Source organism: Lissotriton vulgaris, chromosome 11, assembly GCF_964263255.1.
Source record: "Lissotriton vulgaris chromosome 11, aLisVul1.2, whole genome shotgun sequence".
Classification (NCBI taxonomy): Eukaryota; Metazoa; Chordata; class Amphibia; order Caudata; family Salamandridae; genus Lissotriton; species Lissotriton vulgaris.
In genome coordinates this window covers 606,230,722-606,249,876 of record NC_141699.1, presented here as the reverse complement: position 1 = coordinate 606,249,876, position 19,155 = coordinate 606,230,722, and the positions used below count along the sequence as shown (strand labels likewise).

At 49.7% G+C, this 19,155-nt stretch overlaps 1 protein-coding gene across 1 annotated transcript in view; it reads left to right on the top strand.

The window, feature by feature from the left end:
* XRN1 (5'-3' exoribonuclease 1) overlaps positions 1-19,155 on the top strand; it is a 1,308,150-nt gene that overhangs the window by 790,668 nt on the left and 498,327 nt on the right. Inside the window, exon 29 of the mRNA XM_086943712.1 lies at positions 9,236-9,368. Coding sequence (XP_086799838.1) covers positions 9,236-9,368 — 133 coding nt within the window. The remainder of the gene's footprint in view (positions 1-9,235; positions 9,369-19,155) is intronic.

Here is a 19,155-nt window from a genome sequence, read left to right as displayed (position 1 = left end):
CTTTATGGGATGTAGGGATGAGCTAATGCCTGAAGGTATTTGGGTGCGGTACCTGCTTTAATTTTAAACCTATAATTTAGGGTCTTAAATCTGATGCGGTTTTCCACCCTCAACCAGTGAAGTTCACGCAAGTAGGGGGACACGCAGGTGTTTTTAGGTATATAACAAAGGAGTCGGGCAGCCGCATTTTGTACAAGCTGAAGTCTCTTTATAACTGCCTTGTTTGCACCTAAATACAGGATGTTCCCGTAGTCCAGTCGCGATGTAACTAAGGCATTGACTACTGTTTTCTGCATGGAGATAGGCAGCATCCGAAGGATCTTTTTGAGTCATTTTATGATGGTAAAGCAGAGGCCCACTACTTTGCTAACCTGTTGCTTCATGGACAGTGAATTGTCCAGAATTACTCCCAAATTCCTTGCATGGGTCACTGGTGTAGGAAGATTACCCATCTGGGCAGGCCAGTGTGATGTACTCCAAAGGTCTGGCTGCTTACCCAGAAGGAGAATCTCCGTCTTGTCTCCATTTAGTTTCAACTGGTTTGTTGTCATCCAGTTGAAGATGTTCAGGAGACCTTGTTTGAGAAGGGACGAAGATGATGATTGGGATTCAGACAGCGAGAAGACAATTTGAGAATCGTCCGCGTACGTCATAAGGGTAAGTCCAGATTTTTCCACTAGGTCCGCCAGGGGTCTAAGATAGAGGTTGAAAAAGAGCGGGCTGAGGATAGAGCCCTGCGGTACTCCATGCGGGGAGCTGAAATGTCCAGAGCATGCAGCAGATCATGCTATTTGGAATGTCCGTTGATCCAAAAAGGATCTGATCCATTGCAAGGCAGCTCCGCAGATTCCGTTTTTTTCTAGCGTGGTGGGTAGCCTTTTATGCGACACAGTGTCAAAGGCTGCGCTTAGGTCGAGTAGAATAAGCTCAACCGTATGACCGTCGTCGAGGAGTTTCCTAATGGTTTCGGAGACTCCCAATAAAGCGGTTTCCATAGAGAAACCTGCTCGGAATCCTTACTGAGTTGGGTGGAGAAGGGCGTTTTCTTCCGAGAATAGAGTTAGGGCAGAATGCACATGTCTTTCCAGACATTTGGAAAAGGCTGGGAGGAGTGAAATGGGCCTATAATTGGCAAATTTTTCCGGATCTGCTGTAGGTTTCTTTAATAGTGGGGTCACTATGGCATGCTTCCATAGGGTGAGTACTGTGGCGAGCTCCAGAGATGAATTTAGAGTGTCTGCAATGATTTCAAGGGCGGGGGTGTCCAATAATTTTATTATATTGATAGGAATGGGATCCTGCGGAGAGCCAGATTTAATTGTCTTCATGATGGATTTAAGAATATAGATTGTAATGGGCGGCCGTTGTTGTAAGGTCTGATTTACAGTCGGGGTATACTCCCACTCTTCCTTAGAAGCAGTATCAATATTGTTGCTGTCTATTTCAATGATTAGTTTGTCGATTTTGTCGGAGAAGAATTGAGCTAAATCCTGACATTGCCTCTCATTTAGCGGGCGCGATGGGGCTGTAGTTTGAGCCCCAGCTAGATCTTTGACCGTATTAAACAATGTTTTAGCTTTGTTTACAGCTCCCGTGATGGTATTGGCTACATGCACGGCACGTGCTTTCTTACATGCGGTGTGGTAAAGGTTTCTTTCTGTTTGGTACCTTATTTTTTGGTCAGGAGCGAAATCTATTCGCCACAATCTTTCAAGTGCCTTACATTTGGTTTTTTCCTCTTTAAGTGAGTCGTTGAACCATGGGACAGGGGGACGATGTCTATTACCCTTGGTGTTAGGAGTGGGTAGGCAGGACTCAGCCGCATTGCTGAGCCATTGTTGGGTGGCAGTTGCAGTACTTTCCATACCTTGATTCTTATTAGGTGGGTTCTTGCTGAGTGCTATGTTAAGTTTAGAAATATCTATGGATTTCCAGTTTCTCCTTAATGAAGCCGGTAACATAGTTTGGTCAGAGGAAATAACAGGTGGTTTAAAATTAAATTTAGTTAAGTAATGGTCTGACCAGCACACAGGGATGGTGTCCTGCCAGGTGAGTTGTGGGAGGTTAGGAAATAAAGGGTCGAGCAAATGTCCTGCCCTATGGGTAGGTCCTGAGTTAAGGAGATTGATATTTAATGCTGTAAGATCTTCTAGCAGGTTAGCACAAGTCGTGTTTGATTTGTCCTCTAAATGTAGATTTAAGTCTCCAATAAGAGAGAAGTGTTTAGAGGCCAAGAAAAAAGGGGTGATACGATTGGCTAATTCAGAAGCCCATTTAGTGCCGTTCCCGGGAGGCCGGTACATTAGGATGCCAGACAATGTAAAGTTGGGATTCAAGCAGATTTTAAAAAATGCGGCTTCACACTCAGGGATGTCTAGTGGCTCAAACGTGCAATTACATTTTTTTTTATAAATAATAGCAATTCCACCCCCAGTTTTGAGGGTTCTATCCTTCCTGACAATCGCATAATTGGGAGGAAGGGCCGTAGCCACATCCGGACCAGAGCCTTCATGTAACCAGGTTTCAGTGAGGAATAGTGCGCTAGGTTTGTCATCTAATAACAAATTAAAAATGTCCAGCTTGTGTTTGGGTAAGGAGCGGCAATTGATGTTATAGAACAAAAAAATTTCGTCAGTAGGACGGGGCTGTTTGAGACGCTTCCTCTGTCTGGATCTACGAGGGGGATAGGGTTGGAAGGACGAAATTGTGAAATTGCAATAAGGGCAGGTAGCTTTTCCCGTGCGTGGGATTTCAAGTAAAGTACAATTGTCATGTAAATTAGGGCGCAGTGCTTTAAGCTGGTCAGGTGATATTACCTGTATAGGCCTAGCCTGGGAGACATAGCCCTTCGCCCCGTGCCCCGTCCTGGCCCGGACGGGCACAGACGGGCTAGTCTTAGGCGTGTCTTTGGCACGGGGACGGCGTGGGCGCTGCGCGTCACCGCTGCACGTGTTAGGCGTCATCAGTGTTTTGTAGAGGCCGTGCTAGCGATCAGCATCGCCTCCCCACACTCTAAACCAATTACTGCCCGGCACCGAGAGGGAACCCGGAAGAAAGGTAGCGCCCTGCACCCTCCACTACAAACAAGCCTAGCGCTTGCGGTGGAACGGGGTAGCAGGGGCGGCAAGGATCGCCACAAAGAGGTCAGTAGAGTGCAATAAGGTTTTTAAAAGTCAAAGTGCATCAGTGCAGTTTAAAAACATAAATTCACGTACAATTATTAAAAAGTATCTTAGTCGCGCTTAGTGCAATTTTTAAATCAATCCACACAGAGGCGAAGTCAGCATCCAGGTCGTGCTATGAGCAATGAATGCGCGTGTCTTTAGGGAAAAAGCCTAAATCACTGGGGCTTTGTAGAGGCCGTGCTAGCGATCAGCACCGCCTCCCCACAATCTAAACCAATTACTGCCCGGCACCGGGAGGGAACCCGGAAGAAAGGTAGTGCCCTGCACTCTCCACTACAAACAAGCCTAGCGCTTGCGGTGGACCGGGGTAGCAGGGTCGGCAAGGATCGCCACAAAGAGGTCAGTAGAGTGCAATAAGGTTTTAAAAAGTCAAAGTGCATCTGTGCAGTTTAAAAATATAAATTCACGTACAATTATTAAAAAGTATCTTAGTCGCGCTTAGTGCAATTTTTAAATCAATCCACAAAGAGGCGAAGTCAGCATCCAGGTCGTGCTATGAGCAATGAATGCGCGTGTCTTGCTACCGAAGGTAGTAACTCCATTTCATGTAGCCCAGTCTATCACTCTGCCTACCTTCTACCCTCCGCCTCACCCCTCTGAAGAGGAGGGGAGACTCCATCGGCTGGACCCAAAAAGAGCATTGTTCTACCTTGACCGCACAAAAGTGCACTGAGTGGATGACCAACTCTTCGCGGGGTATGTCGGAAGCAAGAAAGAGAAGGCCATGCAGAAACGGACCATCTCATTCTGGATAGTGCTCTGCATCAAGATCTGCTAAGCATGTGCCAAAAAGCAACCTCCTGAAAATTTGCGAGCTCATTCTACTAGAGCCAAAGCTGCGACCACTGCGTTAGCTCATGGAGTTACTGTCCTGGATTTCTGTTGGGCAGCAATGTGAGCATCATTGCACACATTTACGTAGCACTACTGCCTGGACAGTCAGGTCCGGCATGGTGGTCACTTTGCCTGTTCAGTCCTTAAGTACTTTCTAGTCTAATCTGTGCCACTGTCCTATCTATGGGGAAGTACTGCTTGGGTATCTATTCCAAGGTAAGGAATCTGCAGCTAGAAGCCTTTATCAGATAAACAAGTTACCTTTGCCAACACCTTATGTAGGAAGCTGACTGTAAATACTATGCCAAAGTAATGTATAGTGTGCAGAGAGCCCAGCGGATACCCAGAGGTATAGCAGAGGCTAAAGTATGAATGAATGACTACTCATTTGTATAGCGCATGGCTACCCGGGGGCATCCCAGCGCTTCAATGAACCAATTCATCCCCAGAGATTTAGGAAAATAGGAAGGTTTTCAGCATGCTCCTAAATCTAAGATGGTTCTCCTCCAACCGGATAGAGTCAGGCAGGCTGTTCCAAAGTTTAGCTGACTGAACAGCAAAGCGCCTGTCACCCATAAGGCTTCTCCTTATTCTGGGAACTGCAAGAAGGTTTTTATTACTGGATCTGAGGGTCCTGTTGGTTTGATGGGGACTAAACAAAGGTTGAATAAGATCAGGTCCTGATTTAATTAAAGCTTTATGGACAATGGTCATAGCCTTGAATTCAATCCTTTGTTGAACCGGCAGCCAGTGCAGTTTCTGGAGTGCTGGTTTGGCTGAAGTTCTGCGAGGAATCTGTAGTAGCATCCGGGCTGCACAGTTCTGTACAGTCTGCAGGATCCTGAGTGTTCCCAATGGGGCCCCTAGGTAAACTGCGTTGCAGTAGTCAAGGCGCGTTCGGATCAGGGCCTGTACTAATATCCTCCTTGCTTCAAACGGGAGCAAGCCAATGATTTTAAAGTAGATAATCCCTTACTCTCTTTTGTGGTAGAGTGGTTGAGCAGTCAGGCTTGATGCCACACACTCAAACTGAATCCAGGCCAATTGTTTGTATAAAAAGTTATTATTTTGGTATTTCATTTCTAGAACCAAGATAGACTCAGTAGGAGGTAAGTTAACTTCTTCATACAATGTAACTTTCATAAATACAGTGAAGACTGAATTTGTAGGGACATTCAGATTACTTTTGCAGTCGAGAAAAACAGTTCAGAAGCACGAGATTACTGGTAAATTACTTTTAGATTACTTTTCTAGTTCTGCATGAAACACAATCCTAACCCAGTTTGAGCAGCAATGGACATGGGTAAAAAGCTTAATTCTGGTAAAGGCATTAAGTTACTTTTGGTTGCAGTACAAGACAGTTCAACACTTAAAAGAATTTTCAGAGAAAACCCAGCATTCAGTCCTATGGGGACAACGAAGTGTTCGTTTTGCAGGTAAGTAAACGGTTTCTGAGTTAGAGTTTTGGAGGGTAGAACCAAGGTTCAGGTTGCGAACTCAAGGGGCACCACCAGCGGCTCTAGGGCAGCCGGGTGCAGGGTGCCAATGGGGCTAAGGGGGCACCTTAGTTGAGGACTGCTCATGGGCAGGCCACTCAGTCTCAGGAGCCAAGCGCCTAGGGTAAAGTTCAGGGCAAAGGGGCTTCCAGGTCGGCATCATGTCCAAACCACCAGCGACGCATTGGCAGCCAGGTGCAGGGTGCTCAGGAGGTGTCTGCAGCCCAGTGTTTTTCAATGGATGACCTCGGTCATAGAAAAGGTCTGTAGGCTGGAGCCAGAAGACTAGATGAAGTTGAAGAGTTGCTGGACACCAGGACACAGTCGGCAATGTCATGTCAGGACTCGGGGGCTGCGGTTGCAAGGGTGTCCTTTTGTGTCTGATTCTTCTTACCGGTTCCAGTGGGGGGGGGGGGGGGGGGGGGGCCTTCAGGATGAGGCTGCCGGCATTGAGGAGAAGGTTGGGGGAGGTCGTCCAACTCTGGCACTCAGGTCAGGAGGGGAACTCGCTGAGGTATTGGCCTATGCGAACTCGGGCCCTGGGGGTCGGGTGCGGAGTGGTGATGACTTGCGGATCCGGCTGGATCTGGAGTCCTGGTTTGGGTTGGTGTTGGGCAAATCCTGTGTCCATGGGAGATGAGGGTTCTTTTAGAAGGCTGGGCAGGTCCCAGGGGTTCTTGGATGCTGCTGGCTGCTGGATACGTCAGGTTCAGCTTGCAGTGGTTTAGGGCAGGAGACAGGCCAGTAGGGCTGGTTGCAAGACAGCTGTCGTCGTCCTCCTCTTCTGCAGCACAGCTCTTAGGTTCTTCTTGTCACTTCGAATCTGAAGAGGCAAGGTTCAGGAGTGTGTAGGTTGGGACAAATGGGTCCCTTCCCTGGGGTGTTTACACCCCCTAGTATACGACCCTCCAGTGGCAGGGGCGGCATAAGCCTTTTCCTCATTAGAGGGGTCCCCCCCATCTACAAGATGGCAGGGACTGAGATGTGTGTTTCATCTCTCCTACCCCCACCTGAGAGGTGGTGTTGGCAAAGGTGGGCAAACCTCCCTTCCTGACTAGGTTTTCCCGACGGTTATTGTGCCAAAAAAATGGAGGTCAGAACCTGTTGGAGCCAGTTGCTGATAGCAGCAAAAGGCTGGGCTCTGTTCTTGAGGGTCTTAGGGACACAGTCCGTAGGTTCGGACTCTGTCTGTGGGGCTCAGATGCATATGTGTTTTGGCCGACGGGTCGCTTGTGTTGAAAGCTCTCACTTTCGATGTCGACCTGGAGATGGGGACAAAACAGGATCGCTAGACCACTCTCAGCGCTGGCCTCTATGATGTTGACTTCCATTTTCTGCTGGTCGATCTTGTTGTTGTTAAAGTCCAGATTGGATCTCAAACAAGTCTTGGCTACTGCAAGGGTCTCAGTACCCCGGGTGTTCGTACAGGGCAGCTCCTGGTGTCTTTGGCCTCTCCAAGCTTAGTGGGGAGATGGATCTGACCTCTTGGAGCATGGTGACCTCCTCCTGGGCGGCTGCTGGGTCAGTGGACAAGTTGGTCAGCAATTCGGTAAACTGGATGTTGTAGTTGGTGACTGCAGAAAAGTGTCTTCTCCACTTCAAGGTAGATGCTGACAGCGTGGGGAAGTGCTGGCTGCCCTCCGAGGCTTTTGTAGGATGCACAGCTGCAGGATGAGTCGGGTTGTCACAATCGTCTGGACAGGAGGAGGCAAGCAGGGTTTGGCACCGAAGTCCACAGGTATTCCACAGTTCTTGCTTTGCAGCTCTTCTATGTCCTTCTACTACTTTTTTTTTTTTACTGAATCGGTGTTCCTGGTGTCCCCTAAATACTGCAGAGTTCCTAATTCCACCAAAATCAAGATGATTGAACCATTCCTTTGTGAAACACATCCAGCAGCCCGCCGTAAGGATGGGACTAGTTTGTTTGTGCAACACCCCTTCTTGCATAACTAATGTCCTGCCTATCCTGGTGCCAAATGGGTCTCAGTTCAGGGTTTGGCATTTCCCAGTCCTGGGGGAAGCCAGGGTCGCATATCAAAGGCAGCAGGGAATTTGAAGCCCTCAGCCTTGATATGCCAAATCACTAGCTATCCTGCTGGAGAAGGTGTGAACCCCTTCCTCCAGAGCAGGCATTGTTTCTGGCCTCCGAGAGCTTGAGCTCTCAAGTGCAGGAGTTTAGAAACGTCTGTGGTGACAGGCTGGACAATTCCAATCAGCCATCACAATAATAGGCTGGTAAGTTTTCAGTGGGTACCTTTAAGGTGCCCTCTGAGTGCATTTTTTAATAAATTCCCTACTGGCAACCATATGGATTTATTAAGACAAGATGTGTGATACCAAACACCATAGGTTTCAGCAAAGCCATCATTAGTTGGGAACTTATAATGAACTATGCCCAGTACATATACGTAAGATGGCTTCCCTGTTCACTTGTACTATTCTCTCATGTAATATAATGCACCCTGCCTTAGGGCAATAAGGCCTGCTGTAGGGGTGACTTACATATATTTCATGCAGTGTCTGGAGACATGGCACTCAGGTGTGTGCCATGTAGTGTTTTAACTTTTCTCTGCACCATTTAATGCAGCCTTCAATGGCAGGCTGCATGAGTTGGTGGTGGGTCCCTTAGGGTAGCACAATACATGTTGCAGCCTTCAGGGACCCTTCTTAGTACCCATGCCCTCGGTACCAGGGGTTCCATTTAATAGGGATTTACAAATGTGCTAAATGTCTTCCCAATTACGGAACAATTGCACAGTGAACTTGTTTTAGAGAAAGAGCACAGGCACTGGGGACCTGGTTAGCTCGAACCCAATGCATGTCAGTCAAAATTGCATCAAATACAAGGCAAAAAGAGGGGGTGCCCATGTCCAAAAGGCACTTTCTCACACCCATCCGCCCCACTCTGGATTTCAGAGTTAAGGGTTGTTTCCCTTTTTAATGGCCCCAGTTGACGCCCCATTGGTCAGTGTTATTCATGGCTCTGCGCTTCTGGCATGAAAAGTTGCGAAAAGAATCTAAAGTCAGCGCTCTGGGGTGGTGCTTATATAGTCACCGAGCTCGTCACTTCCAGTGCAGACTTAGCCGAATGACGCCACCTACTGGCTCGCAGAGGTACTGCTAATAAAATATTTCCAGATCAAGTCTGATGCCTGGAGATTATTCTAAGGTAAGGAATATGTGGCTAAGTAAAACCTTTACCAGATAAGGCATTTCCAAAGGTAATTAACTTGTTCTACTTGATTTGTGGCTTAACTATCAGCATACTCTGGTTGGGAATGGTGAGAAGCCAATGGAGTGTTTTAAGAAAAGATAAGAAATGTATGGTGTTACCAATATTCTCTGTCCATATTCCTCTCCAGTATCACTGTCCACACATCATCCTTATCTCTTTTAGTGATGTAGCAGCATTCCAATACAGATTTTCAATTTGGGAAGCATAGATGAGGTGGGATGTTGGAGAGTGGGTCAGAGAGACCTCAAGGGATTATTCACTGTGCACCCAACTTCACTGATATTTCACATAAGACACAATGTGTAGCCCTACCAGTAGGTTGTCCAAACATCTTAATAGGTGGTGAAAGTTGTTCATGTATTTCTGCCAAGAGTCCTGTAATTGCTACAGCTTTAGCTTATTTCCCGGTTAGTCATATCTTATATATGAATGACTTGTCATTCAAAGAATTAATTCTGTTCTTGTCATTTTTATGATTTTGGCAGCCACTAGAGCAGCATCATGGCGTTGTTCCTGACAGAGATGCAGAATACCGGCTGTTTGACCGTGTGGTCAATGTGAGATATGGATTTTCTGTTCCTGTTGGACTTAGAGGCACTGTTATTGGGATTAAGGGAGGTAAGCAAAGATATGCATGAATGGGTTGAGCTTGTTTATAGAGATCACTGGCCACATGAAGGAACCTAAACTGCTGTGACAATAAGAAATTAAACTGGATGTTATTAATTATTAGAAATAAAAAATGCCAACAAATTAAATAATTGAAAAGTGAGGGAACAAATCTTTAGAAGGAGATTAATGGAATAATGCATGTATGCTTAAATGTAACTTTCAAGAGCATGTTAAGCCTTAGGTAAAAAAGTGGAAAAGGAAGTAGAAATGGTGAGTTACGAAAAAGTTAGTAAACTTAAATAAAAGCAAAAGAGTACTGCACACATCAACAATTCAAGATTCTTTGATGGGCAAACATCAGTTACTTAATTCATTATTCTTTCAAAATGTATTTATTATTATTCAGCCAATATGTATTTCATGACACCCTTTTGCTTCTTCATGACTACACAATCAGCAGATCCAATTTTATTACACTTTAGGCCTCTTTCACCTCAGTTGCGTCCTTTTAATATCACTTTAGTGTAGCATCTACCCTGAAAATACAATCAGGTTCACTAAACATGTGTTCTCCAAATATTTATGGAATAGACTTTGAAAGATTAACAAATCGAAGATATTTGATTTTTGCCTCTCGAGGAACTATAATTGTGTAGGATGCATACCTGGCAGGGCAAGCCGATTTACTCAAAGGGTGCTTCACAGTGGTCTGATATTTACAATTGTCCCTTTGAATAATTACTACATACAGCACTAGTGATTGAAAGATTATAATTAAGAAAGTATACAGAAAATGAAATGACAGTCTGAGCAATAAAGGATTAAAAAAAAAAGTTTTGCATTGCAAATGACTGTAAAAGCAGCCCTCCTGGGTTGCCCAGTGTGAAATGTGGCTCCTGGCGACAAATGGAATGGCCAACTGTGGCAGCAAGGTTGTCTTCTGCCTTCTCCTCTTTGTCGTAAGCGCAGAACACAGTTGGGAGATGCTGCTCCCCATTGTCTTCTCTATTCCTCCACCTAGCGATTGGCCATCTCTAGATTTCAAACAGGATGTCTTAAGGGTAACTGAACCAGCAGGACCAGGACGCAACCATATTCGGAGGCAACACCAAATACCTCCTACCAGGTCGATGTCAAAGAGAATTGTTCAATCTTTTTTTAACTGGATAGTCGGCAGCAGGGTCTCAAACCCACTGAGCAATCCAGAGACACTGAAACTAGAAGACCAAATATATTATATAAAAGTTGCCACGTTGTACCCTGCTGTCTGAAAGCTATGTCTAATTTACAAATGCTTATTACAAACATTGCATTAAAAACCCATCAATACTGTAGACGTGTGAGAACACCGCAGACTAACATTAATTTTATTGCTCAGTGACATTTTAAAAGCGAGTGCATACCCTGAGCTAGCACATTTGGGGGTCCTACTTGGCTCCAGAAGGTCCTGGTGGTTCTTGTTTTTTTTTTCTTTTCTTTTCTTTTTTTGTAAAATCTTTATTTTGAGTAGAAACAGGAAAGTAAAAGAAAACTGCGGAGGTGCCGCACATTTACCCACGCAGGGGGCATAATCAGAAACCAAAGATCAGCGGCATTCTATGGTAACAGATGCATATCAAGTCCGTAACCAATCAATCAATGTTGTACGCAGTAAAGCGATAATGCCGGTGTGCCTGTCAACGGGCAATGCACGATAAGGAAAGCTAAATAGGGTGACTGTCCGGCCCTCGATTCCTCGTACCCAGAGTGAACAAGCTACGGATCCGTCTGCGGGCACCTCAACAAACCCAAGAACCAGGAAACTAACCTCCCCCCCACCCCCTCCCCCCAGGGTGGTGACTCTATACATACCACACGTACATACAATCATTCATACTAGACCTGAAAGAGGTGTAATGACCGCAATGATGCAGGACAGACAGCCGAAGGTAAGCCCTTAGAGAGGTATGTAACCAAGGGTCCCCACTGAAACTGGAAATTCTTGAAGTTGCCTAGGAAGATGTCCGCCACTCTTTCCATGCTAAGCAGCTTCCACAGCCGTGCGTGCCACAGGGAAATTGCTGGTGCCTCTTTCTTTTTCCATGCGGTGGCTAGCGTCAGCTTAGCAGCTCCAAGGCAGAGCCACAATCTTTTTGTCCGCACGTGTCTGATACTCAAGGCCGGGCTCACGCAAGCCCAATAGGACATAGGCCATAGAGTCCTCCAAGGGGTAGCCAAGCACTTCCCTGATGTGCGCGAGAATCTCCTCCCAGTATGGTCGAATTACCGGGCAATCCCACCAAATGTGGCGGAAGTCCCCAAGGAACCCTCAACCCCTCCAGCACCTGTCAGAGGTGGCCGGGTATATGCGATGGAGCCTGGCTGGGCATAGATACCAGTGCATGAGCGTCTTGAGATGGGCTTCCCTCAAATGCAGCGAGTGGTTAAACGCTGTCAAATCCCTCCACAACGCCGACCACTCTGTATCGGAGATATCGCTCCCCAACATCTCTTCCCACTACCCCATGTAGCGAGGCCGAGGCGCCACCGCTGATTTAAGCAAGAGTTGGTATATGAAGGAGATGACTCCTTTCATGGCAGAAGTCCGTAGTATGAAGGCCTCAAAGGGCGACGGGGGTCTCGTAGCTGCCTCCAGCACCCCAGGCGACGTGGCCCAGTGTAGCAGCTGGACATGGCGATACTGTTCCGACGGGGGGACCCCGTAGTCCCTCATACAGTTAGCAAAGGTGAGGGGTTCCTGGCCATGAAACAAATGGGTCAGAGCCCTGCAACCGCCCTCCCTCCAGACATCGAAGGCCCCCTCTCGCACCGCCGGCGGGAAGGCCGGATCGAAGTGTAAAGGCGTGAACGGCGAGGGGAATGTGGTCCAGCGTTCATCCGTGGCCAATGTGTCCCAAACCTTCAGCGTGGTGCACGTTGGGGTACTAATTTAGGCGTTCAATGGACGGTCCTTCTTGGGCTTCCAAGCCAAGTCCCAGACCGATCTGCCAGCCACGCTCCGATCCATGTGCAACCAATGTTTTTCTGACATTTGTTGGGACCACTCCACTAGCACTCTTAGTTGCGCCGCTTTGTAATAGAGCTGCAAGTCAGGAAGTCCCACGCCGCCCTCGGACCTCGGCCGTCGCAGGACAGCAAAGGAAAAGCGTGCCCGACCCCCTTGCCACACAAATCGCAACATCCGAGTCTTGAGGTGCCGGAAAAATTCGTTGTCTAGTGGAATAGGCAGTGCTTGAAATAAATACAGATATTTAGGTAGAAGAACCCTTTTAATAGCATGGATTCTGCCCAGCCATGATAAAAATTTAGGTTTCCACCGATCCAATTCCGCTCGGGTCTTTGCTAACAGGGGTGGAAAGTTAGCCGAGAACAGTTTCCCCACCGTCGGCGTTAGATGGACCCCTAGGTAAACAATCGAGCCGGTGGCCCAGGCCAAAGGCGTCAAGGGCCGTACGCGGTCCACCTCCGCCTGCGAAAGTGTAAGATTCAGGATATACGACTTGTCGTAGTTCACTTTGAAGCCGGCTACCTCTTCATAACGCATCAGGGCCTCCCGTATACATGGTAGCGAGTGTTCCGGGTCCGCTACAGAGAACAAGATGTCGTCCGCGAAGAGCGTAATTTTATGTTGCTCTCCTGTGAACGGAAGGCCCCGGATCCCTTCAAGTTCCCGCACCGCCATTGCCAATGGCTCGATGCTCAACGCAAAGAGAAGGGGGGAGAGGGGGCAGCCCTGCCTAGTGCCGCGAGAGTGCAGGAAGAACGCTGACAGATGGCCATTCACCGCCACTCGAGACCTGGGACTGCAAAAATGTGCCCTCACCTTGGTGATGAACTTCACCGAAAAACCGAAGGCCGTCATCGTATTAAACCAGAATCCCCAATCCACACGGTCGAAAGCCTTTTCGGCATCCAGACCCACGAGAACCGCCGGGATTCGGAACCTGTCTGCTTTTTCAATTAAGTGAATAACCCTTCGCGTGTTGTCATGAGTCTGGCGCCCTTTGATGAATCCCGATTGGTCAGGGTGTATGATCGCCGGCATCAAATCCTGCAGCCTGTGCGCCAGGATTGCCGAGTACAGTTTGGCGTCTATGTTGAGAAGTGCTATGGGGCGGAATGAAGAGCACTGGGCGAGGTCCTTCCCTGGTTTAGGCAAAACCGTTATCACGGCCTCTGCGAGGGAGCCAGCGGAAGAGCCAGACGTGGCCATATCATTAAAAAGGGAAACTAAAAAGTCTATGTTGAAAAGTGCTATGGGGCGGAATGAAGAGCACTGGGCGAGGTCCTTCCCTGGTTTAGGCAAAACCGTTATCACGGCCTCTGCGAGGGAGCCAGCGGAAGAGCCAGACGTGGCCATGTCATTAAAAAGGGAAACTAAAAAGTCACATAGTTCGGTGGCGTACGATTTGTAAAAGATAGCAGTATAGCCATCCGGCCCAGGCGCTTTGTGAAGTTTCAAGTTCTTGATGGCCTCCAGGACCTCCTCCCTGGTAATTGGGGCCTCCAGCAATTCATTCCACTCTTTAGAGATCTGGGGGAGGGGTAGGCGCCGCAAGTACTCCCGTTGGTCACCCGCGTGGAGACTGTCCCCCGTATAGAGGTCCGCATAGAAGCGTCCAAATATGGCCGCTTTCGTTTCGTCCCGGTGTTGCATCACGCCCGACGCATCTCTGATCCCTCCGATGTACTCGCGCTCCCTCCTATCACGCAATTGACGAGCCAGGTGGCTACCTACCTTATTCCCACAAGAGTAAGACTGTCTTCCCAACCTCAACAGCGTAAATTCAGCCCTGTTATTATAGTGGGCTCTTTGCTTCCCCCGTACCGCCGTCAGTGGCCGGAGGGTCAGTCTCGAGGGGTTAAGCTTGTGAGCTTGTTCGAGGGTTGCCAACTCTGCCTCCAGATCTTCCCGCGCCGGAATCGATTGAGATGTGCATTAAGGCCCAGACATGTGCCCCTGATCGACGCTTTAAAGGCGTCCCAGGTAGTGGAGACCGAGGTATCCGACACAGGATTAAGCTAAAAAAACTCCCTTATGGCTTTCCGCAACGCTTTATTAGAGGTATCATCCCTGACCATCGAGGCTGGGAAGTACCATTTCCGCTGCCCGTCGCCGGCTGGCGACTAGCGTAGGCAGAGCACCAGCAGACTGTGATCAGAGACTGAAAGCGGAAGAATGGCAGAGTCAAGGACATCTCCCCTAAGAGCCTGGCTGAGGAAAATGTAATCCAATCGTGAGTAGGAGTGATGCACATGTGAGAAGAATGTGTAATACCGAGATGTAGGGTGTGTAAATCGCCAGCTATCAACCAGCCCCAGCTCCCCAACCAACTGCTGCGATGAAGCAGAAAATACGCCCGTATCGGCCCTGGTGGCACCAGAGCTATCTACTGTCCTATCCCACACCAAATTAAAGTCCCCCATTAAGAACAAGTGCCCCTCAGCAAAGTCTCCCACCCTCTGCAACAAGCTTTGTAGAAACCCATTCTGACCAGCATTGGGGATATACACCACTACAAAGGTACACAACCACCCTTGAACAAGACCTTTCACCATCAGCCAGCGGCCATCCTTGTTATTGCGCACCTCCACAGGTTGGAAGTGCAGCGCAGCGCGGAAGAGGAGAGCCACCCCTCTATGTTTCGTGGAAGCAGAAGACCTGTAAATAAAGGGATATGCCCTATGCCGAAGGCGCAGTTCATCCTTGCGCGCTAAATGAGTCTCTTGGAGCCCCACAACATCCAACTGGTGATCGGTCACATATTTTCATACCTTCTGTCGCTTTTGCGGGGAATTCAAGCCCTTAACGTTCCAAGTTCCTATACTAACAGGCATAATGGGGCGACAAACCAGACCTCTCTACAATCACCTCAACAGTCTCCCCTCCTGCACCCGTGAGTCCATCAATCGCAGGCAACGCAGGAGAGCGTCCCAAGACACCCGCCACCACCAATCTGACAGTAAGCGACCTTGGAGCAAACCGCCCCCATCCCATGCACGCCACAGCCATCCTCACATGTCCCATCCACACACTCCTCAGTTCACCTGCGTCCCCACCACTGGACCCTCCCTTCCAATCCCCCCGTCAACTCACCAATCCCTCCCCCCAGGACCACCCTACCCCCAGAAGAACCCAAACACAATACCATACCAAACAAACCAATCAAAATGGAAGGACCAAACCACCCGCGAAGATGGCAGTCCAGAAAGTCCAGGAAGTCCTCTAGGGGCCGAGGGGGGAACACCTGTCGGGGCATCCCAATGACCATATACCGGGGTGTCTTCCCATAAAGTACAAATGAACCCACGGTACCTGCACGGTCACGTCCCTCCGGCGCCAGTTAGACCACACTCCACAGGTCATGCCGCCCCGGAGCCAAGCTGTGAGGCCGCCAGAGTGGCTAAAGCAACAGAAGCCACCGCCTCATCTCTTTCTTGAAGACTGGCAACCCGGTCCGGCATTCTCCTCTCTACCTCTCCGCCCACTCTGTGCCAGGAAGGGGACCGCCGCCGTCCCCTCGCAGAAGGACTCCCGCTGCCAGGTGGAGATTCCGTGCCATCGATGCCCAGGAGGTCCTTCGCCACTTGCAGAGACCTGATCTGCGCAAGCCTGTTTTGCCATCGGAAAATGATGCGGAACGGATGACCCCAGGAATAAGCAATGTTACGTTCCCTCAAAAATGCAGTCACGGGTCGAAACTCACGCCGCTTCCGTAAGGTGGATGCTGCCAGGTCCTGATATAGTTGAGGATGATGCCCCGAAACTGCAAAGACGGAGTCTCCCGTGCCTTCCTCAAAATGCGCTCCTTAACTGAAAATCGAGGACACAGACTAGAATGTCCGGCGGAGGGCCCCCTCCACGCCTGGGCAGCCCAACCCTATGCGCCCTGTCCATCTTGATCTCACTAATGCCTTCATCGTCCAAAATCTGTAGGAACAGCGCTAGCACATAGCCCCTCAGATCGCCAGACTCCCCGTCCCATGGCACCGATCGAATGCGGATGTTGTTCCTTCTGGAGCGATTCTCCAGATCCTCCGCATGCGATTGCAGGTCCAGATTTTGTTCCGTGAAGCGAAGCACGTCTTGTTGCAACTGGTGCACATCATTTGCCAAATTCAGGTCGTGGTCCTCCAAGGTAGCCACCCTTTCGCCGATACCATCCACGTCCCTCCTCACCTCCCGAAGATCCGACGCCAGCTGGGTCCGTAGCTCGGAAATTTCTTCCTTAATGGAGGCAAAAAGGTCTGTCATGAACGCCTTGGTGGCTGGGGCCTCATCGTCCCTCGACGCAGACAAAGCACTTGTCCAAGGGGACGGTGGAAGCTGGGATCCTTTGGTTAGGCCATCCTTGCCATTCTTCCCTCTCCGCGGGTTGCCCGCCATCTTGAGTCTCCTGGCCGCTGACCGACTCCCCCAGTGGCCGTTCGTGTCCTCCCCAACTAGTAACTGTGTCGACCGTGCCGATCGTTGGACCACCAGGAGACACCTCTAGCCCGGGTCACCGATAGTGCCCCCCACAAACAGACTCCTCCGTGCACAGATGCGGCCCCCAGGAAGTGGCCCCTCGCGACCAGCCAACCCACGTCGCGGTTAGGCCCAAGTCTTCCGATAGCAACCCCCAGCTCTCGGGCCACCATAAATTAGATGGGTGCCGTAGATGAACAGGCTCCCCAGTGAGCGGTCCAGTCATGGGCCTCCGCTGCTTGTCCCATTTGTCGGCGCCAAATGCTTGCTGTTCCACGAGCCGCTACCGGCGTCTGATCACCAGGCCGCAATGGCGGCGCCCTGTCGCTGCACCCACGCCGATGAAGCTGGGGTGTTGGGGCGGCGCCTCCAAGGTAGCAGCTCCAGCCCGCCACAGGTGCCCAGTGCACTATGCCCTCCAGGGGCCTACGTCCGCCCCGATCACTGCAGAGCTGCCCGCTCCGCCGGGCGAGATAAACCACCTCCTCCTGTCCCCCGTCTCGTGTGGTACTGCAGGGCAGAGGGGGAAGGGGTCCGATCAAGTGTAGCGGACCGCCGCAGGTCCGAGCCCTTAGCTCTGCTCGTCTGCAACAGGTGCAACCCCGCACTCCAGGCCGAGGTCTGGTCAGGTCTCAGATCCCTCTAGGCCGCTCACCTCAGCTGGCGTCCCGTCTCCTCCGCTCCAGGTCCCCCCTCCGGCGTTAACCACGAGCTCTCAGGGTTCCGTTCCACAGGCAGGGAAGGGGGGGGTCCGCCCCTCGACAGTGCCGCCGACTCTCTCCGGGCAGAAGTGTGGAGAAGTGTGGCTCACTGGTTAGAGCAGGCAGACCTGGAAGCAGGGTTCAATTCCCGGCTCGGCGGGTCTTGAGTCCTAAAATGTCCATGGACTCGACAATTCACGCTCCGGTGCCTACTCCATTCATGGGTTCACACTCTGCGACTCTGGGCAATAGCTCGCTTAATCTCCACAACGGCCCCTCGCGGCAGGATGCCTGGCTTTCACCTTGCGGATACCCTGCCAGGGTTATCTCACAGGGGAATACCAGGACGGGTTCCCTAAGCAAGCGCTTAGAAACCAGTGGTGATTTGCGCTATATAAATTCCTGTACATTTACATTTACATTTACTGCGCCTCTAAGCAGAGCCCGGCCTACACCACTCGCCGCCGGCCCTCTCTTCCGCTTCGGCGACCGCCCTCTACTCCAGGGCGGGGACGTCCAGGCCGCACTCTGCTGCCGCTACCGTGGCGGGCTCATTCCCTCCAGGCGGCTCCGGGAGCCGGACCAAGCCGCCAAAATACTCTCCGCAGGTGCGGGTTCGGCTCCGCAGGGGAAAACCCCGAGCAAGACACGGCTCCGGGGTGCTATACGAAGCTTATTGGAGTTCGGCGCCGGAGGGACCGCAAAACGCGTCTCACTCCGTCGCCATCTTGGCCACGCCCCCGGTTCTTGTTTTTTTTTTTTTTTTTTTTTTTTTGAAAACCTTTATTGCGCATGATGCAGAAAGACAAATACGGGCCTACAACCATCCGGCCGGCCACAAAACATTTGAGCGCAGGTGCCAACAATACAGTCCCCCCTTGGTGTCAGGCGATATAGTAACAATTACTAACGTACATAACGAGGAATCACATCGCCGGGAGGAAGGAGAAGTACAGGTTAATTTTCCAATTTTTACGAAAGAACAGAAAGCAATGAAGGATAGGTACAAAGGAGATCCGAGTCCGTACGTTAACCTCCACATGAGTAGGCAGCAATAATAATGTCAACAATTGCGCGAAGTACACCTTCAGAGTAACAGTTTAGTATAACAGTAAAGCAGATGACAGGAATCAAGCACAAGCCACTCCAAGCGCCACCCACTCCCAACCATCCTCTACCACAGACCCAGAAAGGAAAACAGTTTAAGAAAGCGCAGAAAAGTGAGAAAAAGGCCCATAGAAACTAAACAAGAGAAATAAAATCTACCCCCCCACCCTACACCATTGCGGAGGCTACGGCCTACCCCCCCCGACAACGTGCCTGTCGCCCCATAAAGAACCCGAAATGTAGTAAAAGTAAAGCAAGAGAAGAAGAGAAAATGAAAGGAAAATGATGAAATTATTACTCTGAGATATAGAGAGTGAGATTAGACCTTCCAATCGAAAGTGAAAAAACGTAAAAAGGCAAGAAAAGGCACCATAGAAATAAAAACTCCAAATAAAGATAACCCCCCACCCTACACACATGCAGAGGCTATGGCCTGCCCCCCCCCCTAGCAGAGTGTCTGTCACCCCATAAACCCGAAATATAGTGAGTGAAGAGAAGAGAAGATGGAGAAAAAGCA